General features: G+C 37.7%; 1 protein-coding gene across 4 annotated transcripts in view; it reads right to left on the bottom strand.

The window, feature by feature from the left end:
* Positions 1 to 23,953, bottom strand: part of ltbp1 (latent transforming growth factor beta binding protein 1) — an 85,983-nt gene that overhangs the window by 1,848 nt on the left and 60,182 nt on the right. For all 4 annotated transcript variants that reach the window (XM_079854243.1, XM_079854244.1, XM_079854245.1 and 1 more), the window contains 17 exons: positions 23,100 to 23,225; positions 21,504 to 21,623; positions 21,242 to 21,364; positions 20,786 to 20,908; positions 20,565 to 20,690; positions 19,094 to 19,222; positions 18,473 to 18,595; positions 18,239 to 18,370; positions 16,160 to 16,288; positions 8,429 to 8,569; positions 6,773 to 6,934; positions 5,882 to 5,974; positions 5,087 to 5,215; positions 1,782 to 1,919; positions 755 to 922; positions 301 to 471; positions 70 to 219 (listed from right to left, as the gene is read on the bottom strand). In XM_079854243.1, coding sequence (XP_079710369.1) covers positions 70 to 219; positions 301 to 471; positions 755 to 922; positions 1,782 to 1,919; positions 5,087 to 5,215; positions 5,882 to 5,974; positions 6,773 to 6,934; positions 8,429 to 8,569; positions 16,160 to 16,288; positions 18,239 to 18,370; positions 18,473 to 18,595; positions 19,094 to 19,222; positions 20,565 to 20,690; positions 20,786 to 20,908; positions 21,242 to 21,364; positions 21,504 to 21,623; positions 23,100 to 23,225 — 2,283 coding nt within the window. The remainder of the gene's footprint in view (positions 1 to 69; positions 220 to 300; positions 472 to 754; positions 923 to 1,781; positions 1,920 to 5,086; positions 5,216 to 5,881; positions 5,975 to 6,772; positions 6,935 to 8,428; positions 8,570 to 16,159; positions 16,289 to 18,238; positions 18,371 to 18,472; positions 18,596 to 19,093; positions 19,223 to 20,564; positions 20,691 to 20,785; positions 20,909 to 21,241; positions 21,365 to 21,503; positions 21,624 to 23,099; positions 23,226 to 23,953) is intronic.

Raw genomic sequence — 23,953 nt, 5'->3', positions numbered from 1 at the left:
TGAGCTAATCCCACCCAAATCCTGAAAAACCAGCCCGATCCCCTCATGTGAGAATCTGCTCTTGCTCACCCACGCAGGCCATGCGGGACATGTCGAGTGTGTATCCATCGAAGCAGTCGCAGGTGTATCCCTCCTGCACCCGCACACACCGTCCGTTCTCACATCCGTTCAGCACACCGCATTCCTCTGCTCGCAGTCCTTCAAATGCATCATATGGATCTGTGAAGGAGAGAGAGGTACATTAATGACAGTTTACATTTTAGGCTGAACTATTTATTTAAAGTGTATCATTTTACTCACTTCTTGGTGCTTCATAATCTTCATAGAGGGGCAGCATGCTGTCAGGAGGCCGAAAGTCATATTCGGGGCTGATCTCGTACTCATGAACTGGGCCAGCGACCAGAGCATCCTGACCATATGGCCGACGGGAATCACCAGGCTGACGGATATTACACATAGTTGCATAGGCAGCTGGATGACAGTGAAAAAGAAAGAGTTCTGTTTTCATCTATTTTTCTTTGTGCTTTTTTTGTGTTTGCAGGTTCTTTGTGTCTCAGCGATTGTGCAAGAATATAATTACAGGGCAGTCAGATCATGTAAGACAATCCAAACGAAATAGTTATACTGAGAGTGTATTGCTCAATGTGACATTTGATGTAAACAGGCACTCAATATACCATTGATTTAGATATTGATGTAAACAGGCATCAGTAGATGTGAAAGGTGCTCATTGGGGAAGGTTGTGTATTTATACCTGTATTTTTCTGGGGACAGAGAGCACAATCCATGCCCCAAGCATCTCCGAATAAACAGCAGCACTCTGTGAATGTGGTGTGTCTGCTGGCGAAGGGCTGTGTGCAGGTCAGCCTTTCTGTCACAGTCTCCCAGCAAATACCTTCAAACACTTCATCTTCTCTTTGCCCTGTAAAAACACAAACAAACTTCATCTGATCTTTTCGAGTAAATGTGCATTTTAAGAGTCAAGCAAATGACAATTACAGAATACTGAAATACACTTGTTATGTGAACTGTAAGTAACATAATCCATAGAAAGCACAACACAATGCAATGCGTGAATCAAAATGTGACGAATCAATATGGAAAATTCCTTTTGTTACAGTGTAGAAATAAGTTTGGTGCCAGGCAATAGCAGAAACAGTAGTGCTTGTGAACCAAAGCTTCTTTTTATGCCTCATAATACTAGATTTCTAAAGTCTAAAAGAAATGGCACTGCTTTACTTTTCTGACCACCCTCTAGATGGCAGTATGACACTGTTTGGAATTGTTTTGTGATCAAGAGATGATCAAATAAAGATCTCAGAAACGAAAAGGTAAATTATCGGATATTGAGGGGGTGTAACATTTAGTTTGGGGTGTTTAAAATGCAAATTGTAGGGTTTTAGAGGACAGAATACAGGTTTTAGAGAATCTAGGGTTTGGATTAAAGGATTTAGAGCATTGTTTCTCAATCCAGCTCCTTGAGGAACCCTAACAGTGCATATTTTAGGTGTCTCACTAATCTGAGACACTCAATTCAGGTCATGGAGAACTCGATCAATAAGATAATGAGATAAATAAGTGTGGTAGATAAGAAAGACATCTAAAATGTGCAGAGATTGAGGCCTTCAGGATTGGGAGATACTCATTTAGGCAATGGGATTTAAGAGTTTAGGATGTGAGTTTTATGGTGTGGTTTTTCAGAGTGCAGGGTTTTAGAGAATAGGGATTTGGCAGTGGGGTGTTGGGTTTTCAGGTACATAATAGTTGATGTAAGACTTTACCTGCCATGGCGGGTGAAATGCAGCGGGCATTGTCGGGCGCAAGAACCAGGGGAGGAGTGCAGAAGCACTGATATGACCCATATGTGTTCATACATTTACCATTTACACAGTTGGACTCATCTGCACATTCATCAGCGTCTGCAGAGCCCAGAGGCAGAGAGATAAACAAAGATAAACAGACTCAGTGAGCAGGTTCAAGTTGCTCTCAATATACACAATATAGATGCAAAACCAAAAACTTCACCAGAATTCACCAAAAACAAAACAAAAATTGCATAACCGCACTAATAAAAATGTATTATACAACGGGGCTGTTAAATGCTTTATTCTGATTGGTTGACGAAACCAAGGTGTGCAGTTATTTTCCAGTAAATGCACGGCTAAAGTAGTTCCAGGCAGGTTGTGACCGAATTACAGTTCCATATCACTTTGCCAAATTCAGTTATTTCAAAAGTCCTTATAGCCTACAGCAGCAAAAGAACCAAAACCCACAAAGGTACTGGCCAAGCAAGTAAATAAACAAATAATAGGATGAAAATGACAAACTATTTGAACGTTTTTCCACAAAATTATGTTCTATTACCAATGGAAAGCATGCTCTTTCTCCCACTTTCTCTCCCATACATACAGTACACACACTCACACGGAAACATGTATGCGAACAGAAACTAAATGTCATTTTTTAGTGATGAGTAACAGAACTGTTCTTGAAGCAGTTAAACTTATAGCTTCGCTACACTGTTCAACTGTTGTTAACACTGTTAAGAGCCGCACAGACACAAATTTATTCAATCAATCTTTCTATATGAATGGCTCAGGCGTCTCTCACTAGCTCTAAAATTATGTTTTGGAATTAGCAACTGAGGCTTAGATTGAGATGTGTAAGAAATTAGTCTTACACACTAGAGCACTTTAAGGAACAAAAACTTGACAAATGTCTTGAAATAAAACATCTGAACAATGTTGTGAGGTGTGGTAATCGTAAGAGGAAAAATAGACTGACAGAATAGAATACTCTTATTTAGAATTAATTATGCTATTATAGTATTAAATTAGCTTTGGTTTTTATGTTTTCAGTTTTTAATTTCAGTTTCAGTCAATTTTGTTACGTGCATTTGTCATTTTTATTAGTTTAAAAAATATATATTTCTATATAGCTTTGATTTACTTTTATTTCCATTTTAGTTTTAGTTATTTTAGTACTTCAGCTTTGTTTCAGTTAGTTGCCAAGGCGATATTTTGAGTTTCTAATATTTATATTTTATTCTATTTCAGCTCTATTTCAATTACTTTCTGCTTTATTTTCAAATAATTTTCAGTTAACAAAAACAACACTGATAGGGAGATCACCAGACCAGACCACAACCAGGACAAAAAAATTATAAATATATATTGCTTTAGTCCAACTAAAATCAAACATCTAAAGAGCATGTGAATGAACTTAGTGTGTGTTTGTGTACATAAAACCAGATCTGCCCACAATATGCAAGTAAAATTTTGCGGCCTCCTCCAGAACCTCCACCCACTGACCCGGTGTTAAAAAGACTGACACATGAAACGAGAGACATATTTGTATGCGTGTGTAAATGCATAGTTGAGTTTGGAGCGTGAGTAGGTGTTCATATGTGTGTGTGTCAGAGGGTGTAGGAGATCAAATGATTGTGGCTACACTGAATATGTGTGTGAGGCAGTCAGGGGTGTGGCAGCTTTAAGGCAGTGCGGCCGGGTAAGACTCCTTGGCCGTGGGTCTGCGGTTTGTGTGAGTGAGTGTGTGTATGTGTGTTTAGGCAGGCAGACAGCCTGCGGTGCACCATAGAGCTGTGGCCTGGATCATAACGGCTGTGCCGCCCTGACCGATCGCGAAATGTAGCCTTTGACCCATGCTCCACACACACATATAACCTGCCATCAAGACGCACGCATAATGTGGCCGCAAGCCACAAGCCGCCAGCTGCAGCAGGGTTAAAACTTAAATTTAAATCCAATTTAAATGTGTTGGCGTTATGGTGAGCCAAACTAGGCCAACATTTACACACACACACACACACACACACACACACACACAGACACACACACACACACAATCTATTCAGCATGTAAGCTTGTATGCACCCACACTAAAACACACACACAATCCTGTCATTCCAATACGACAAAAGAACAGTGACAATTCAAGGCCAAACATCACAAGCAATAAACGGCTAAAGCAGGATGCTATAAATAACAAACCCTTCTAAAATTGCTTGCTAACCTTACTAAAAATAAAACACTTTCATGTAACTTTTTATGTTTCTGAATACTATCTTTTCAAATATTTAATTAACTGGCTTAGTCCTTTATTCAGCCTGCATCAGGCTGCTTTGTGTGACTATGAACTGATCAGTGATATGCACAGCACAATGAGAAACACTAAAATATAATATTCAATAATTTCATTATGTGTTTTTCAACACTGTGCATGTGTGTTGTTCAGACAGGCAGCAAAAAGACGTTTTTTTAGCCTATTCAACTCAAATCCATTGCGTTTACACAAATACAATCCAAAACAACTTTTTATGAGTTTTGAAATCCCGTTAAATTAGATTTCTTAGACTGAATATGCGCTTCTCAGCAGCTATTAAATGTCATGAATGTGAGTCTTCATGGACAAGGTTAGGGTGTAAACTACAACAGAACATATTGAATGTTTTTCTTGCTGTATCTTGCTAATCCTGAAGTTAACAACGGCCCTCTTCAAAAATTCAGAGGATGACCTCAACGCACGTTTCGTAGGTCCTTAATCCTTACTAAACTGCGGTAGTCATCTATTTATTTATTTTTTACACTTTTCTGTGTTCAGACTTGGACACTGCCCAAAATAATGAATAGTTAAACATCTATTACTAAAATTTTGTGCATGCTAAACCAAGTTTACCTTATTACTATGAAAACATGTGGACGTGCTAGCAAAAGCCTGTCTGAACAAAAGTTTTTTTTTTACAAACATCAAACTTGTAATCAGTTTAAAAAATAAATACATTTTTATTCACCTCCATGACACTGCAAACCTATTTGACTTTCTTTTTTTGTGTGAAACACAAAATAAGATATTTTGTAAAATATCTGTTTGTTTGTTTGTTTTTTGTCCATACAATGGGAAGGGAAGTGAATGGATTCCCGTTTTTGGGTTTTTTTTGGTCAAAATATGTTCTTTTGTGCTCCAACATGAGGGAAGCATAATCGACAATCCCTTTAAAAAAACAAAGGAGACATAGTAATCAACACATGTTTAGAGATTACATGCTGATTGTGATTTTGGACCTTACCAACACACTGTAGTTTGCTCTCATCATAGTAGAGTCCAGCCTTGCAGTAACACTCATACCCACCAAGGGTATTAAGACAAAAGCCATCTTTGCAGATCTCGTTTTCAAAAAGCTTGCATTCATCTGCGTCTGCAAAAGACACACATTTTCATTATTTCATTCTAAAACATACAGACAGGTCATTAACCTGAAACCCTGAACCACACCTACAGATCAGCATGCATCTGGCAGCATACAGACTCTTCACTGAGGATGCATTGCTCTAGTTAGTGTTCTTATTTGGGGATCTGCTATATGCAGAAATGTCATTTGACTGGAGACTGATGGGGAGGAAATGTCCTTTCCATCCATAAGCATTCCATTCAAACGTACACAGACACACACACACATCCCGACCACAGTGCATTCACTCACACTGCCACCAGCCAAAGAGAAACCACACTCTCGCTGCATTCATAAATTAAATCAGTGCATTAGACGGGCCCTGGGACTGAGGTTTCCCCATACTGGGAAGCAGGCTGCTGAGTGTGTGTGTTTCAGCATATGTAGGTCAGATGCTAAGCCATGTCTGCGGCTGCTTCCACACCTCACAAAGTCAAAAATATGTGCATAAAATGGGGGTAAAAGTACAAGACACTTTGTTTTGGACCCCATTGACTTTCACAGTATGGATAAAAACATTCTTCAAAATATATTCTTTTGTGTTACACAGTAATACATACAGGTTTGGAACAACATTAGATTTAAAATTTTGGGGTTAACGATCCCTTTGAAAATATATAGACACACAGATACCTATGAAGCTTTCTGGTAAGCTGGTTGTAGGAATTATGGGATCACCAGGAGGAATGTAACCCTGACCCGCCGGACACATCTGTGAGAACTGATCTGCATAAGAGAGTGTCAGTGGTTAATACAGGAAATGGTGTGCTGTGTTTATTCAAGAATAGTGATTATGACTTGTAATTTTGGCTTTGGTAAAGCAAAAGAAATATGAGAGTGATTGTTTATCATTTATAAGATATTCAGATATGATTTACTAATGTCATTTGCTAATGTATTTGAAGATTCTCAGTCATTCAGGTCATCATGGGCAGGCTTCAATATGTATTGAACACCTTTCATCAGTCATCAGTTGCAGAAAGGTGGATATTCTTCTGCATTGAACCTTATCTGATAACAATCCTATTTGATCTGCCTGTCTGAAATTAATAAATGACCAGAGATTGATTCATAAGCACTAATGCGCAACACAACATATGTGCACTTCCAGGCAGGACACGTCCTCTTCAACCAATTTGTAGGATGATTTGAAGGAAAAAGTACAGGTTTAAATCATTACATTTTTAAATGATAATAGGTTTAAACATTTTCTGTGTCTATTTAATTAATTTTTCCTACTTTAAATTTCCTACTTGGAACTGAATTTCTCAAATTTGGTTCCCCACCACCATGATTTTTTTCAAAAAGTGTTACAATAAGGAAAATTCAATTCTACTTCCAGTTTAAAAGGTATAGTTAATCTAAAAATGAACCAGGTCAACTGATTCACTGCAAATAATTGAATCTGTTCACTATCCTCAAGTTCAACTCACTGACTCAATGATCCATCTATTCAAAAGTGTTCTTACAGTTCTCTGTACTGTACTTATTAGATTGTGTGATGTGCATTATGTAAATTAGTACCTTTTCCCGGCATGGGGCAGGGATGGACTTCACAGTTGTCCCCCCAGCCTGCTCCCAGCGTACAGCAGCACTCCTCTTTAGTCATGCTGCTGGCCAGCACCTTATCACACAGGTTCTCATCATTCAAGTTATAGTAACACTCCTTCCTCTCCACCGATGTGACTATGGGGTACGAGACAACAAACAAAGCAACACAGATAACTCAGACGGTTGTCTTTTACTTTTAAAATATTCAGATGTGAATTTTCAATCATGTTTTGTCACAAAGCATACATAAAAAAAAAAGAATTGGAGAAAAGAATCAGTAAATAAATGTAATATTTCATTGCAATACAATTATCCACAAATTAATACCTTAAGAACCAAGGTCAAGAACACAGCAGAAACTGTGCATGACATCAGAGAGCAGTTTTACAGTTCAGCCTAGGCTTTTCAGTCACTGAGAGCTCCTTTTTAATATTTCCAGATAATTTATATTCAAAACTATTGTGATTCTAGTTTTATGGTGTTCTGCCGCCGTCCTTAAATGCAAAAACCATGATTTATAGCACTGATAAGAGATACTGTGGTACTTCTTGTAAAAATAAAAAAATTATGTTTAAACTCAGGACAGGAGACAGTGCGGTTTTATGGGGGGGAGCAGGATTAGGTGGGTGGATTTGAACAAAAGTCCTCAACTAAAACAGTTGACTAAGATCTAAGGAAATGCTTCCTGTTATTTGATCTTCCAGGCACAGCTGGTGTGTAGCCACTCACACACATATATCCAATCAACATCGTTCCAACATTTCCCAGTTTCACCATGTTCTTCAACTGGGGCACTAGAGGAACAATTTGATCAGTCTAGCCAGTGCCACTGTTAAAACTAACACTATTTAACATTTTTAACATCTTCCATGTATGGTCTTCTTTAGTCCACTTGTTTTACAGGTAAACAAAACCTTTCCCAAATTTATTGGCTCACTTCACTTTTGAAGAAATTCAATTTTGCTGCCTGCTCATGCAAATTGCGTTTAGTGCAATTTTTTTTGTTGTATTACATAAATGTCATGCCAAAATCAACTTTTTAATCAACAAATAAACACTAACACAGCAGGCATTGTTTAAATATGAATAATAATAGCAATAAAACTAAATATATTCCAATCAGGAAAAAGAGTTTTAAAAGCAGATCTCATTCTGATGGGCCTTATCAGTATATCTCTCCGTACTGGTCTTTTTTTTTTTTTATCTGAGCATGGGAGCTTCTTTTTGTCTCTTACGTACTTTGGGGTCCATGGTGCTTGGGTCCCTCTCTAATCCTCAGACTGAATCTCATTTCTCTCCTGCCAGATCGTTTACAACCCCCATTTATCACGCCTTGCCTGAGTTGCCTCCCTCTGTTCTACTCGGAGCTGGACCCTGATGATAGGAAGTTAATGTCCTGTTGCACTAGAGGATCTCTATGGCTGAGATTTAAACGTGAAAAGCTTCGGAATCATTTTAAGCACACGGTAAAGCTAAGAAGTTTCGCAAGAGGACAGGGGTCACCTGTCCAGATAAAACGTAATCTGTGGCATGATGGTAGCCTTGCAGGTTTGGGTTAGGGCATTTGGATTTCAGTAGGATAATGAATTGGTAGATCACTTTGTGGTGGTTTACCATATACTATATTACCTGGTGTTGTAGAGAAGCATTTGGCCAAATTCCGGTCAAATTCTTGCGTCTCATCAGGACACAAACACAGGTAGGAGCCTTCATGATTCTCACAGATGGCCTCACCACACACATTACCGAGCAGCTCACACTCATTCACATCTGCAGGCAAGAAAATATGTGTCATTATTGAACTGATCATTTGTTGTTCTACCACAAACAGGAATAGTTCACTCAAAAATGAATCAGTTCATCCGGTTCAGTAAAAAGAATTGGTTTAAAATTACTCATTTACTTTTCTCGAGTTCAACCTAATGATTCAATGGCAGTGGTTCTTGACATAACAGCTCACTAAAGTGGAAGAATAATTTTTGAATAAAAAATAAAATAAAACTTTTTATCTGTTTCTCACATAAAGCTATCTTATGACTTCAAAAGGTTTGGAAATATATAATAAGTTGTATGAACTGCATTTATGCATTTTTTAAAGCTTTACAGACATGTTTTTGTATAGAGCTGCATAAAAAGTCTTTTGTGTTTCACAAAAAAAACTAATGAACACCATACAGGTTTGGAATGAAATGAGGGTCATAATAATAAATAATGTTATAATCTCTAGTCTACAGCAATAAATATTACAAATATCAGTATAAATAACTAATATTTTTGTCATTATTATTACAAATGAAATAAATAATAATAAAAGAAAAAATCCTAAAATAAAAAATAAACGACTAAAAAATATATGCTGAAAAAATAAGACTTTTCTTTTTTGTTAAAATAAGAACTGTTTGTTATCAGTTATCACACAAAAAAAAAGAAACAAGACTATAGAAGCATGAACGACAGACTTTTCTCTAGACTTTTCACAACCACAAACTTGTATGAACTCCAAAGCTTGTAAAACATTGTTCATTATCTAGTCATAGTTTATCATTTCTATAGCTTTGTCCTGATTGGCTCAGAGCCTTATCAAAACGGTGGCTTTTGGGAACCTCATAGAGCAATGACAAACTGTGTGCACAGATGACTTCAGTAAATAAAACAGCCCAATTTTTCTGCCGACTGTCTCTGACAGCTTGAATTTATGACGACCAAAGTAGCACTATAATGCAAGTATCTGCTTCCTGCAACATGCCTCTCTTCTCCTTTCTCTCTCTCTTCTTCTCAATGCTTCACACATCTGTGACTCTCATTCTCTCGCTTTTATCAATCATCTCAGAGCACCATATACAAAAGGATGCAATAAATCAACTTGTGTGGAGAGTTGTGATGTACAATAGACTCTGAATGTTCTAATGGAGCCATCCTGCCAGACGCACACACACGTACACACTCCAGACCCTCTCAGTGATGGTGGGCCAGCTCGTCAATGAGCCTGTAAGTGTTAAATGGTCGTCTGGAGTCGGCAGCAGCGTGGGTGCTGCACCACTAGGAAATGATAAAAAGTTGGAAAAGGATTTCAGTGCCAGAGGAACAATGTAAAAGACAGATACAACCTCATAAGAGCTGATATATACTGCCGGCTTTTCATGCACTCCAGAATAGAGTAGGGTTTGACGGGAACATTTTCTACACCCTAAAGAGTTTGTTTTTTAATCATGTATGCAGTGCTTTCTGCACTGCTGCTTAATCCACAACGCCACAACAAATAAAATATTTATAAATGAAATAGATGGCTGAACAAACATACAACACGTCCAGTGTATTCTGATTCACATTCGAATGACTCGTGGTTCTTTAAATTATTCACTCAGAAAGACTAACAAACTCAGTTTGAATCAGCCTGACGAATCCTTCTCTGAATCTGTCAGAGCGACTACCAAATTAACATCTGACTCACTTACTGGACTGCAAACCTTTACTTTCAGTGTCCCACACAAAAGGAATCCGTTTTATGTACTTAAGGTTCATGAAACTTGAATCAGTGTCCTGAGCACCAGTAACTCACGGTGCTAACTGCTAAGCTTCAATCCCCAGAGAACGGATGAACTGATACGTTTGCATTTGGACAAAAACATTTGCCAAAATGCATAAATGTAAAACTATTTGTAATTCATTTAAAATCAAATCAAAAGAATGAACAAATCATTACAACTGTAAAATAAATATTTCAAACATTAAATGTATATTATTTATAGGCGTTTATGTGGGTGGGAGAGGAAAACATACTTTCTGTTCAGTTTATTAAGAATTCCGGCAACACAGTGAGAAGCAATTTAATTTTGGCTGCAACAAACGGAATCAGAAATTGACTCAGAATGGCTTTTCCATAATGCTTTAATGATTTTTTTCCCCCCTCCAAGTACACAAGGATTTAAGATGTTCAGTGTCTGGAAAGGGATGAGATGTTATCCTTTTGCTTCATTAATACATAGTTCAAAACACAGAGAAGATGGCTGGCACAGAAGGGCTAATACTGATCTTTAGAAACGTCTACAGATCATATACGTCTGATATGGGATTCGTTTTTGCTCTTCTTGACTACATAGGGCAAGAAAAGCTGCCCCAGCAGATGTACAAGCTACAGACACATAGAAACGGGGTGCTCATATGGGTGATGCTGGTATCTTGTTGCCAAGCATTTGGTCACAATATTAGGCCTGCTTGAGATCTTTCTCTGTCTAGGTATGTGGTGGACAAAGGGATGAGAGGGGAAGAGAAAGAATAATGGATGTGGTAAGAAGAGAAACTGAGGAGGGAGAAGGAAGAATGGATAAGTGTAGGAAGAGAAAGAGAGAGAAGTGGGAAGAAAAGAGGAATGCAGGGCTTGTGTGTATTAGTATGTGTGTGTATTAGTGTGTGTTACTACTGTGGGAAACCAGAAACTATGGAGGTTGTTTGTGGCCAGTTACATAAGCCAACAAGACAAACAACCTCTGTTCACAGACTGTGAGAGAGAGTGAGTGTGTGGCTCACTGTTTGTTTGCTAGCGCGTGTATGAAAATTCTTGCCTCAAACTAAACACAGACCGAGAACAAAGCAGGGAACAATATACTGTATATCGGGGTGGCTGTATGAATCTCATATTATGATATACGAGTAATACAACATCATGGTTCCATTCAAAAGTTTGGGGTCAGTAAGATTTTTTTGAAAGAAATGAATTATTTTATTCAGCAAGGATGCATTAAATAATTAATAATGTTACAAAAGATTTAGATTTTAAATAAATGCTATTATTTTTAAGTACCTATTCATCCTGAAGAAGAAAAAAATCATGGTTTCTACAAAACATATTAAGCAACTGTCTTCAACGATAATTTTAAGAAATGTTTCTTCAGCACCAAATCAGCATATTAGAATGATTTCTGAAGGATCATGACACTGAAGTCTGAAGTAATCACAATATTACTGCTTTTACTTTTTTTATATAAAAATAACTTTTACAAGAAGTCACAATACCACAATATAACTACTATTGCTGGAAATTCACCAAAAATATTTTATACATAAATAAACAAGTGGGACTGCCTATTTTTGGATAATATAATCAATTAAGATAGTCAAGTTTTAAATGAAAGTTATTTAATCTCACTTTGATGACCATCTCATTTATGATTATTCAAATGAATTTTGCATAATACTGTCATACCGCTGAGGCCCTACTCGTATAATAAAGGCAAAACTTCCTCTTTCTCCTCTCTTGCTCTCTTTCAGAAGGTGCAAGAACAGTCAAGATGAAAACATGTGTTAAAATAGCCACCAACTTCAGACCTCTAAACTCCAGGCCTCAAAAATACATGTGGCTTCATCACTTTAATAGGGCTTGACTCTGTCAGTGTATTAATGTGTCTGTGTGTATGTGGGGGCCACTGATGTGTTTAACCCTGGTCGCTGTGTTTTAAACATTACCGGGGTCTGTGCCGTCCACCCTCAGACTGGAAGAAACTAAAAACTCACATCAATCATGGTTCTAGCAAAGCGTCTGCATCTTTTTTATATTGTCTGAGAGGAAGTGGCAAAAAATCTCAGAAAGTGCTGCCTCGGTTCAAGCTCTGGTTTACCTGCCTGTCTTTACAAACAGACCAGACCATATATCTATTAGTTTGTCTTCAAATTGACAAGATACAGTTTTATACATACTATACGTATACTAAATATTTTTTTCCACTTAAAAAATAGTTACAACTAAAGAAATGTATAGTATTTTGATAAATATATTTCATGTCGGCATGAAATATATTTGCGCTAATCTTTTTTCCCCTATTGTGATGTACTGTATATCTGGGTGAAATGGCTTCTGTAACAAGAAAAAATGTAGGACGGGACTTCATTTCGTCCTCTGTATTCGATTGGACTGTAGGAAGTTGGCTGTTGCTAACGGAGGCAGATCTGAATGCCAGTTTGCAGTCAGTTGAGGAGGATATTTAGTCCCACTCTCCACCGAGACAAACATCATGAAAAGAACAGATGCCGTTTCGAAGGGGAGGGGAGGTTAACGTTTTTAATTAAAGATTACAAGGTCACATGAATTAAAAAAAAATCATAATGATGTGCACAGAGTCAGACAGGGCTTTACAATAACTTTTTTGCTCACCAGCTGTGGCTAGTGGTTTTCCATAGTTACTAGCCAATCAGCATTTTCACTGGCCACAATTTTGACATCCATAACATGGAGAAAAACTGCTATATAGATATTTTAAATATTATCTCATAATTTGGCAGCAGGTATAATAGGCTGTTGTCACTTTAAGACCTGACGCACAGATCCATTATACTGTAACACAAGAATGTCCTTTCTCAACTCTGTTTAAGTTAACTTAAAACGTAAATTACTCTGTTTATGTGAATACTCGCCAAGACCGGCATTTTGACATTATTTTGCGTCTACTTGACTGTGTACAGTAAGTGCAATAAGGCAACGAAAACAAACTCAAGATGGTTTTATGTGCACTCACTTTGGGTGTGAGCACAAAATCTGCGGGAATTAGCAAAATTATGCGCACAATCCCATGCCAAAATTCAAGCCCTGTAACAGCAACAATATTAATCTGGAGCAAATGAAAGTGAGAGAGGAGAGGCGGGTTTGTGTGTCAGCTACATGACGAGAAAATGAGAGAGCGAGAAAGTGCAGCTGGTATCGTGTGTCTATTCTGCGCAAAATGAGCATTGGAAGCGTGAAGATATTTCAGTCTCGATATGCATCAAAAAATCCATAGTTTTGAGAACACTACATTGCACTTAGTTTATTATTTCAGATGCCTTTTTAAAAGACTACTATTAAAAAATATATATATTATTGTCGCGAGCAGAACAAGGCCGAGGGCCGTTTTTGTTCTTTACTTTCGTTTTTGTATATGTTTATTTATTTATTAAAAGTCTTTAAATGTTCGCCGGTTCCCGCCTCCTTCTTCCCATAACAACTAACTTTGTTACAATTATATATAAATTTCAACCCGCCAAAGTGGCTCGTAGGAGTGACTGCGTTACACCCCACCACAGAAATTCACCCGCATTTGGCAGGTGTTAAACGTCAAGCCCTGTGCACAGATAAGTAAATTATAGTAAACACTGCAAGATTCTGTAAGTAAAATAAAAATAAATTATATATATATATATATATATATATATATATATATATATATATATATATATATATATATATATATATATATATATATATATATATATATATATATATTAGGGCTGGGAATCGATTAAAAAAAATTAAATAATTAATTGCACAATTTGCTGTAATTAATTGCAATTAATTGCATTTTCCCCAAGCTTGTAATCATCAATATTTAAACTTAGAATCGCCTAATTAAATTAAACAACACAGGAAAAAAATAGCCCTATTAAAATAATATTAAACATCAATATATTATTATTTTTCAATAATCAATCAACATAATCAATTTAACAGATATTTTGTTTGTTTTTTGATTTTTTTTCTGTTGAGACATTCAGATGGTAGAGTCAGAATTTGGCGTAAACAGAATGAGAACATGGATCCATCATGCCTTGTTACCACTGTGCAGGCTGGTGGTGGTGGTGTAATGTTGTGGGGGATGTTTTCTTGGCACACTTTAGGCCCCTTAGTGCCAATTGGGCATCGTTTAAATGCCACGGCCTACCTGAGCATTGTTTCATCCCTTTATGACCACCATGTACCCATCCTCTGATGGCTACTTCCAGCAGGATAATGCATCATGTCACAAAGCTCGAATCATTTCAAATTGGTTTCTTGAACACGACAATGAGTTCACTGTACTAAAATGGCCCCCACAGTCACCAGATCTCAACCCAATAGAGCATCTTTGGGATGTGGTGGAACGGGAGCTTCGTGCCCTGGATGTGCATCCCACAAATCTCCATCAACTGCAAGATGCTATCCTATCAATATGGGCCAACATTTCTAAAGAATGCTTTCAGCACCTTGTTGAATCAATGCCACGTAGAATTAAGGCAGTTTTTTAAGAATTAAGACTGAAGGCGAAAGGGGGTCAAACACAGTATTAGTATGGTGCTCCTAATAATCCTTTAGGTGAGTGTATAAGAATGGTCAATTTTGATTTCATGGTGACCTTAAAATGATGTACACTTGACTGAGATGAAGACTTAAGTCTAATTTATGGTCTAAAAAAGCAGTTTTATTCTGCATAAAGGTGGTTCCTCTTATTGTTGGTCAGATCATCAAAAAGGTTAAAAACGCCTATATTTCAAAAACTCCACATAAATTGTGCGCTATATAAGTCTTCTGAAGTCACACATTTGCTTTGTGTGAGGAATAGACCAAAATTGAAGCCCATTACTCATTATTTGCTGAAAATTATTCCTTCCTCTGCAGGGTCATGGTTTTGTTTTGTATGTTTTGACTCAGTACTGTCTCCCTGTCATTGTTGTTATGATTTCCTTGGTTGTTTCCTAGGCAACTCATTAATTTGTCATTTTTGTCATTTCCTTTTGACTAATTAATGATTAAATGATTAATTAAATTAGTCAAAGAGAGCTCCATTAGCTCCTTTTGTCTGCTCCTGTGTATTTAAAGTTTCATTCTAGTCCTTGTCCGATCTCATCTAAGTTTCATTCTCTCCAGTGTATCTCCTGCTTGTTAGTGTAATGATTCCTGTCTTGTGTTTCCCTTGTCTTGTGTGGACTTTAGTTATTTCCTGTTCTGTGTCATGTTTTGTAGTCCTTTGTAGTTTTTCTAGTTTATTAGTATCCCCAGGTGTTTCTGATTAACCACGCCCCCTTGTTATCTTGTTTAGCTTGTTAGTCTCTGTATTTAAACCCCGTGTCTTGTTTCAGTGTTTGTGGGTTCATGATGTTGTTAGATGTTGGTTGTGCCGTTCCCTATGTCTGAGTTTTTGAGTCTGTCTAGTCTTTAGTTTATTTAATAAAAGTACTACTGCTGCATTTGGATCCTGCTTCCTTCTATGTTCCAGCCTGCCACGTTACAGTTAGTAATTAAGTCAATTTGTAGTATTTATGTCACTTTTACATTTCATTCATGCTTCACACTTTCAAACTTGGTGCTTGAAGATGTGTTGCACCAGGTTTGAGTATGTGAAAGTGTAAAATATTTCTATTTGTGTTTCATGGGGAAAAAGAAAGTAATTTATGATGACAGAATTTTCATTTTTTTGTTGAACTATCCCTCAGACAAGAAGCAATGACTATACCTTAGCTGTTGAGTTTAAGTTAGGTTTCTAGCAGTGATCATTTATTGAAAACTGTCAGTTTTTATGTCTACTTCTAAATTGTAGAATGAAAATAACAGAAACTAGGAGGGGGAAAAAAACTTACCCACACAGCCCTGTCCATCCTGAGAGTCCTTGAATCCCTGGTCACACTGGCAGCTGAAGGAGCCTATTGTATTCTGACAAGCACCATGACTTCCACAGGTTTTCTCATTCAGAGAACACTCATCTACGTCTAGAACGAGGGAGGGAGGGACAATAAGACAGAAAGCAGGAGATGTTAGAGCTTTTTGTGTGCTGAACTGGGCCAGAGATGAATGGATGAGAGAAGCTCTAAAATCACATACACTACTAATCAAATGTTTGGGGTTTTGAAAGAAAAAAACCCCACCAAGGGTGCATGTATTTGATCAAAATACAGCAAAATCAGCAATATTCAGAAATATCATTAAAATCTTTCTGAATGTTAATTAGGGACAGGTTTGGTGGTATGGGTAGGTTTTGGGTGAGTTAAGCCGGGGACACACTAACGACTAGCTGAAACATTCTAAGACTGAACTCAACACACTTTAATACTGTTTCCATCGCCTTGAGCAGATTTTAGTCTTTGGCAGTCAAAGATGAGCACAAACCTAATAACCGAGTCAGTCCAATGCACGACACACTTAATGTCAGGTGAGTCACAACGGGACATTCTGCCAAACTCAACTGTGTGAGATCTTGTACCGAAAAAAACATGGATGTTAACATACAGCTGATGCTACTTATTTGCAGTGCAATTTGTGCAGTAAAAAAATGGAAAAACCCTGCCATAACTTGAATGTTTAACCTGTGTTTCTCTTTCACGTTTTCTTTTTGAAGTAATCGCCTATAGACGCCTATATTTTTTTTTTACTATAATCAAGCAATAATGTAGACTGTTATTCTCAAATCAGGAATTAAAAACGAATTGGTTCATTCTGAGCCACAACACTGGGCTATTTTTTTGTTCCAGTTCCAGAGTTACCAGGTTCCAGTAAGAACAAACTATAAAATATTGCTTTATTTATTCCGGAATAGAAGCACTTTAAGTTTAGTTATTTGTATATTTTCATTTTCATTTTATCAGTCTACAGTAAATGTACAAGACTCCCAATACTATTTAACGGGACTCCCAACACTGGAAACTCTGAAAGCATGACTTCAAGCTGTATTTCCTCACCATATTAATATAATTATTATATAATATAATTATTAATATAATATTAATCATAAATTAAAGTGTATACATAAAATAATTTTTTTCACAAATGTCATGTTTGTGATTTTTTTTTGGTTCGTTAGACTTAAATTAATATATATTCAGAAACAAGTACAGTTACAGTATATAGCCTACATAAGCTCAGTACCATTTAATTTTTTTCTGATTAACTTTTATTAGACTCTAGGTCGAACAAAAAAATGAGCCTAAAAAAACAATTAACTTGCATGGTTAACTTATGAAATATTACAAAAGGAACATAAAAATATGTGTTTGACAAAATTCCAAAAATAAGGATAAATGATGTTTGACATGGAATGTCAGGAACATAAAAATATGTGTTTGAAAAAATTCCAAAAATAAGGATAAATGATGTTTGACATGGAATGCGTCTCCACAGCATAGTCGCCAACGCCAGTCGCAAATATTAAACATCAACTGAGCGCAAATGGGAAAAACTCGGTCCGTTTGAGCATGATCAGTCGTAATGAACAAATTACATTCATAATCGACAGTCATGTAGTGTGTCCCTGGCTTTAAGGGATAAGGGAAGGGCCAACAGTGTAATTATAGATGTAATTACAGAAATTAATTGCAGTTGTAATTACATCCAGGTAATATTTTTTAAATGTAAGTACATTGTAAAAACATGTATCTACACAATAAGTGCATTTTATCAAATTATTTATTTAAATGTTAGAACATAGTAGTTAAAGACATCTAATATAAAGTGGGACCAATAACAGTTACTAAATTCAACATGGAACGATGGGTCTGATCGGGAACATAATTGCAATACGAGAAAAAGCCACACGAGAAAAAGAAACAGCTCTACAAGAATAACAGGTCATAACAAGAATATGGAGATGTGCAGTGCAACAATGCTAGCTGGGTGGAGCTAAGGTGATGACATCACGGCTGAAGCTGGTGCCTTTGGGCACTTACCGATGCAGATGCCGTGTTCGCCTCGGGAAAGGCCAGGTGGGCAGGGCACCTCACATCGGTAAGAGCCTGGTGTGTTCTCACAGGCCCAAACCCCACAAATAGATGTCCCCAAGTCAGCACACTCATCAATATCTGACAGAAAGCACAACCAACCAATCAGTTTACTAATATCAGCAAAAAGCTTCAGGGTGGAGGGAGAAAAAGTGAATTGTTTTAGATTCTATAGGTTTTTACCCTGGCACTCATGATTGGTTGGCTCCAGGCGGTAGCCTCCTTCACAGTGGCAGAGATACGACCCCTCAGTGTTTGAACAGGTACCATTTACACATCTGGTGTCATCCACACATTCATCTACATCTGAAAAAGCCAGCACACACACATTGGTTTTGAGTGGGCCATTTTAAAAGAATATTTCTCGTTGTCTAGACATCCAGCTCAAACGCTTCCTTCTCCCCGTTTTACTGCTGGACGGGGCATTTAAACCAACTCTGGCACCTCACTGGGCCCGGGGAGCACGCACAAACGTCCCACCAGAGGAAAAATAACATTGGCTCATATGTGAAACCCATTAGACACACAATCCCTTTCTTTCTCTCACTCTCTCTTGTGCTGCCAAACACTGGTGCTTTTCGACAAAACTACAGATTAATTTTGCTTAAACATCAGATAAATATCAACACAGCACCGCTGAGAATCAGGACAAACCACAGCAGGAAGCGTTGATGAGAGAATATATTTGGTGTGGGTGCGTGCGTGTGTGTGTGTGTGTGTGTGTGTGTGTGTGTGTGTGTGTGTGTGTGTGTGTGTGTGTGTGTGTGTGTGTGTGTGTGTGTGTGTGTGTGTGTGTGTACATACCCTCACAGCCAGGCGGATCCCTGGTGGGCTCAAAGCCGACGAAACACACACACAGGAATGAACCCTCTGTGTTCAAACACTCTCCGTTCGGGACGCACAGTTGTGTCTCATCCTCACACTCATCAACATCTATGAGGAAGGATGGAGGGATGAAATCAGTGACAGTGTAAGCCTTACATTATGATGTACGGGATACTGCTTTCTATTTTTATAAAAGTAGTACATAAAATAGTATGAATTATACAATAATACATTAAACATTAAAACATTAGTAGTCGTCTACTGTATGTTCCATGTTTAATAAGGGAGTGGTATCCAGTTATCTTCCTGGAAATTAAACCGTTAATTAGATTTTTGAAGCTAATGTAGTGTGAAAATTACAAACTTTTGGCAGTCCACTCAACCAATCTTAAAAAAGAGCAAGAAACCAGGCTTAATGTCGCTTTCCATTGCACTGGAAATAGGAGATCAGTTCATGCGCTTTGCATAATGGGTAACAGTATTCCAAGCATTGAGCTGCCTGCTTAAAAAAAAACACACACACACAAACCAGCCTTAGTTGGTTTTCTAGTCATAGCTGGTTTAAAGTTAATCTCCCAGCCTGGCCAAGGTGGTGTTTAGCTTGGCAGCCAGCTGGTCTCCCAGCCTGATCAGCTGCAGACAAATGCCAAAAACCTCTCTAAAACTGATGAGTTTTTTTTTTTTTTTTTCAACAGGACACTGCTGTATAGTTCACATTTTGGCAAATGTTGTAGCTCATCCATGTGCTGCAAGCACAGAAAATTCACAAAATGCACAGTTAAATACGTAAATGCACACTAGCGCTCAGAAGTTTGGATGTATTAAAATGGTCAAAAGTGAAAGTAAAGAGATTTACCCAAAAAATAGAATTTCTAATTTTATTAGAATAATCTTAGCTTTCTATTAATTGAATAATCAATAAGCAATGCATCACCGTTCCCACAACAATACTAAGCAGCACAGCTGTTTTCAATAATACTAATGATAAAAGAATGTTTCCTAAGCACCAAATCAGCATATTAGAATGATTTTAGAAGGATCATGTGACACTGAAGACTGAAAAAAATTCAGCTTAACCATCACAGGAATAAATTACATTTTAAATATCGTTAGCCTCATAGCATAATTGCCTAAGTCATTTTTTGTTTCTTCTTGTTTTCCAAAGACATTGAAATATGACTTAGGCAATTATGCTATGAGGCTAATGTTAAAATAGAAAACAGTTCTGTTAAGTTGTAATAATTCACAATATTAATGTATATTTGATCACATTAATGCAGCCCTGGTGAATGTGAGAGAATTCTTTCAAAAACATTTAACACATTTTACCAAAACCTTTGAATGGTAGTGTACTACATTCTGCAGAAACAATAAGAGTAGTATAATAACATCCTATTCCAAACACAGCCTCTGTTCTGTATGTGTGAGTTTGTTTGATGGATTGTCTCACCGTGGCAGCTGGTGCCATTGACTTGTCTATATCCCTGTGGGCAATTGCACTGGTAAGAACCCAAGATATTGACACACTGCCCCACACCATCACAGGTCTGAGGTAACTCCAAACACTCATCCACATCTGTAAAAACATCAGAATATCTCAACATCACAAATACAATCAATCACAGACGACCATAACATAAACACATGAATACATATCACACACTTTCGTACCGTTACATTGGTCTCCTGCGGACGACAATATAAAGCCGGCCTCACAGTTGCAGATAAATGACCCCTCTGTGTTCTGACAGTGACCTTGGGTGCACACGTTGTCATCCTGGCATTCGTCAATGTCTGTGACACACAAAGTTGCTCATTTGCATTTTATCTGTTTTTGTTTGTAACAGATAAAACCCATGTACACCCATAACCAAGTAAAAGGCTGAGCAATCTGCAAACAAAATAACTTAAGGAAACAGAAACAAAACAAAAGCAATAAACAAAACCAAAACACACAAAAAAAACACCACCATACTATATGAAACACCTCAAAAAACAAGACTAGACAAAACCAAACAAAACAAATCACAACAAAAAGACAACAAAAACAAAACTTGAAAAAAATCACTAAAGATGACAGTCACATAGAGACGAACAAAATCTTGCTAAACTGTGAACGGATAGTACCTGTGCAGGCCTTGGCATCAGGAGTGAGCGAGAACCCTTCATCACACGTGCAGATGAAATAGCCCTCCAGATTCAAGCACTGACCATGAGCGCACTCTCTTTCATCCAAACACTCATTTATATCTGCACAGAGAAGGTCAAGAACACAATACATCTGAAGAAATACACCTCTGTGGGTCACATTTATAAAGGCCCTCTCATTTGTCAAAAAGTAGCTGTGCTAAACACATTGTATATAAGCAAACAAAAAAGTGCTTCTTACCAACACATTGGCCATTTCTCCCTTCGAACCCATCCGGACATGGAGAACACATGAAAGAGCCCAGAGTGTTATAGCAGAGACCAGATGGACACACTCTCCCATCCTGACATTCATCGATATCTACATAGATATAAGAAGAAATAACCAGACTGACTCAAAATCAGTACATGAGTTCATGATATCCATTCAGCAAAGGGTCTGCACGTGCCAGCTGTGAAGGTTTGATAGGAGGGTCTGTTCTAACGGATGGGTGTTATTGCTGTCCTACTGTGGGGAGAACAGGAAATGATCGACTAAAGCTAATTTTGTTCTCCATCTCTCCGTTACACCATTATTAATGAAGTTACTTGAAGAAAACCATCTTAACTGCGAAACCACTCATGATGTACGATGGCACCATGCCTGCTTCCTTCTACACATTCAACCATTCATTCACCTTTATTACTGCTTCCAACGGCAGCCAAAGTCACTTCATCTCTACACTGAATGGATGTGTTATAATAAAACAGTTAGAGTGTGAAAACACATCACCTAATCACAACAGCAACAGATTTTTAAAGAGCTTTACATTAGATGAGACAGCTGCATTGTCAGTAACCCAAAAATTTGTGTTCTGGGCATGTTGAGGTACTCAAATGGGAGAGGTTCGAATCTGGCTTGTGATTATATTAGTAGTCTGTCATTTAACAAATTGGAGAGACTGAAAAGTAATGAAATGGTCAGTCTCTTGCATAATCAAAGAGTAAAATCTGTAAAAGTAATCTGTCTCATAGGCTAGCTTAGAGCAAACAAACAAACGCCCCCCTTCCGTAGCAGTTTCACTAATTCTAGATTGTGGAATAAAAGTGGGACAAATTCCTAAATGGAAAAGTTAAACCAGTTTACTGGAACAGATTACTGGAACAGTTAAACCTGTTAACCAGAGAAACCAATGTGCTGGCCATATCATTTTAAATGGATGTAATGAGTAACTCTGGGCAAAAGCTTCCGGATGTCTTGTACTCTGGATTTCCTAATATGAGGAGAAGATGTGTTTTCCAAGTACCGTGAACATTTCCTCATCTGCAGCGGCAGCGCTGAGGTATTTGGGTGACTCGGTTGAGGGTACGATAATACCTCTCTTCTTCCTCCACAAACCTCAAAGTGTGTCACAGGGAGGTGGTTTCTACCTCGTCTGCAAACCCTGAAAACCAGCTAATGACACACACACACAGGATGTGTTTGGAGTTGAGAAAGAGCTGTGCCTGTATTTAGAAGACCACATTGCGGTTCAAGACCAAAAGCAGACTTCATATGAGTGCTGATCTGTCTGGATCAAAATAAGAGCCAAGAAAGTGAAGGAGAAAACTGGTAATGGCTCACGAGGAAAGATTCAGAGATCCAAACAGGCCATTTTTTCACTTCTAACATGCCCACAAAATAAATAATAGATAAAAAAAAGAATAATAATAAAAAAAGGAAAAAAAAAGAACAGGTGAAGAAATTAAAAAGTAAATATATATGTACCAGTCCAATAGGGCCTATTGTGAACCCTACTTTGACTCAGTTTGTTAGTGCACAAGGGTGAGTTTATATGGGACAGAGTATTGTAATTACCGGAGCAGCTGGTGCCCTGCTCGTGAGGCATGAAGCCAGAATCACACGCACACAGGAATCCGCCTGGAGTGTTCTGACAGTGACCATTAGCACACAGACTTGGGCTCTCCGCACACTCGTCGACATCTGTCAGAAATAATCATCAGGTAATCAATGGATCCGTCTTATAATCTATAAAATTATAGACTAAGGCATAGACTAAAAATGGTGTCTGTTGAAGAGAAAAGGAGTAAAATCATATATAAATAGTCATTCTTGACTCCATTTCTACAAAAAAAATGTGTAGTCACTAAATATTTTCCTGGTTTTGCCTGAAGCTCATTTAATTTGTTTTAGATTATTAGATGTGACGCTATGGTGACCAAGAAGCCTTTTTCATTATTTTTTTTAAATTCTGTTCTCATTGTTTACACTTTATTTTGATGGCCCCCTTTGGACATTCTGTTGACTAAAAGTAATGTTGCACCTACAGTAGATGTCAACTAACTCTCATTTAGAGTATTAGTAGACTATTAGAGGTAGGGTAAGGAGAATAAGGGGTTAGGAGAATAAGTTGACATGTACTTGGGGGACCATCAAAATAAAGTGTATTAGTAGACAGGATACTAATACACTACTGTGGCAAGCAGCGAGTGTTAATGAGCGTCGCCTGCATGCCGCACCGGTCTCAAACCCCTTACGGGCGACTGCTGCATTAAAACATAAAAAAACACAACATAAATTTCCAAGGCCTGGCCCTCTCTCGTCATTCACTGTCTTCGCTCCTCCTTTTATGCTCCCGAAGCTCCTCCGTGAGAAACTCGAGACTGGTCCTGCGTGCTGGTAATGCTCATTAACACTCGCGCCACTGGCCT

This window comes from Squalius cephalus (genome assembly GCF_949319135.1).
Source record: "Squalius cephalus genome assembly, chromosome: 20".
Classification (NCBI taxonomy): Eukaryota; Metazoa; Chordata; class Actinopteri; order Cypriniformes; family Leuciscidae; genus Squalius; species Squalius cephalus.
The sequence above is the reverse complement of the archived record's forward strand: the minus strand, read 5'-3'. Positions and strand labels throughout refer to the sequence as shown.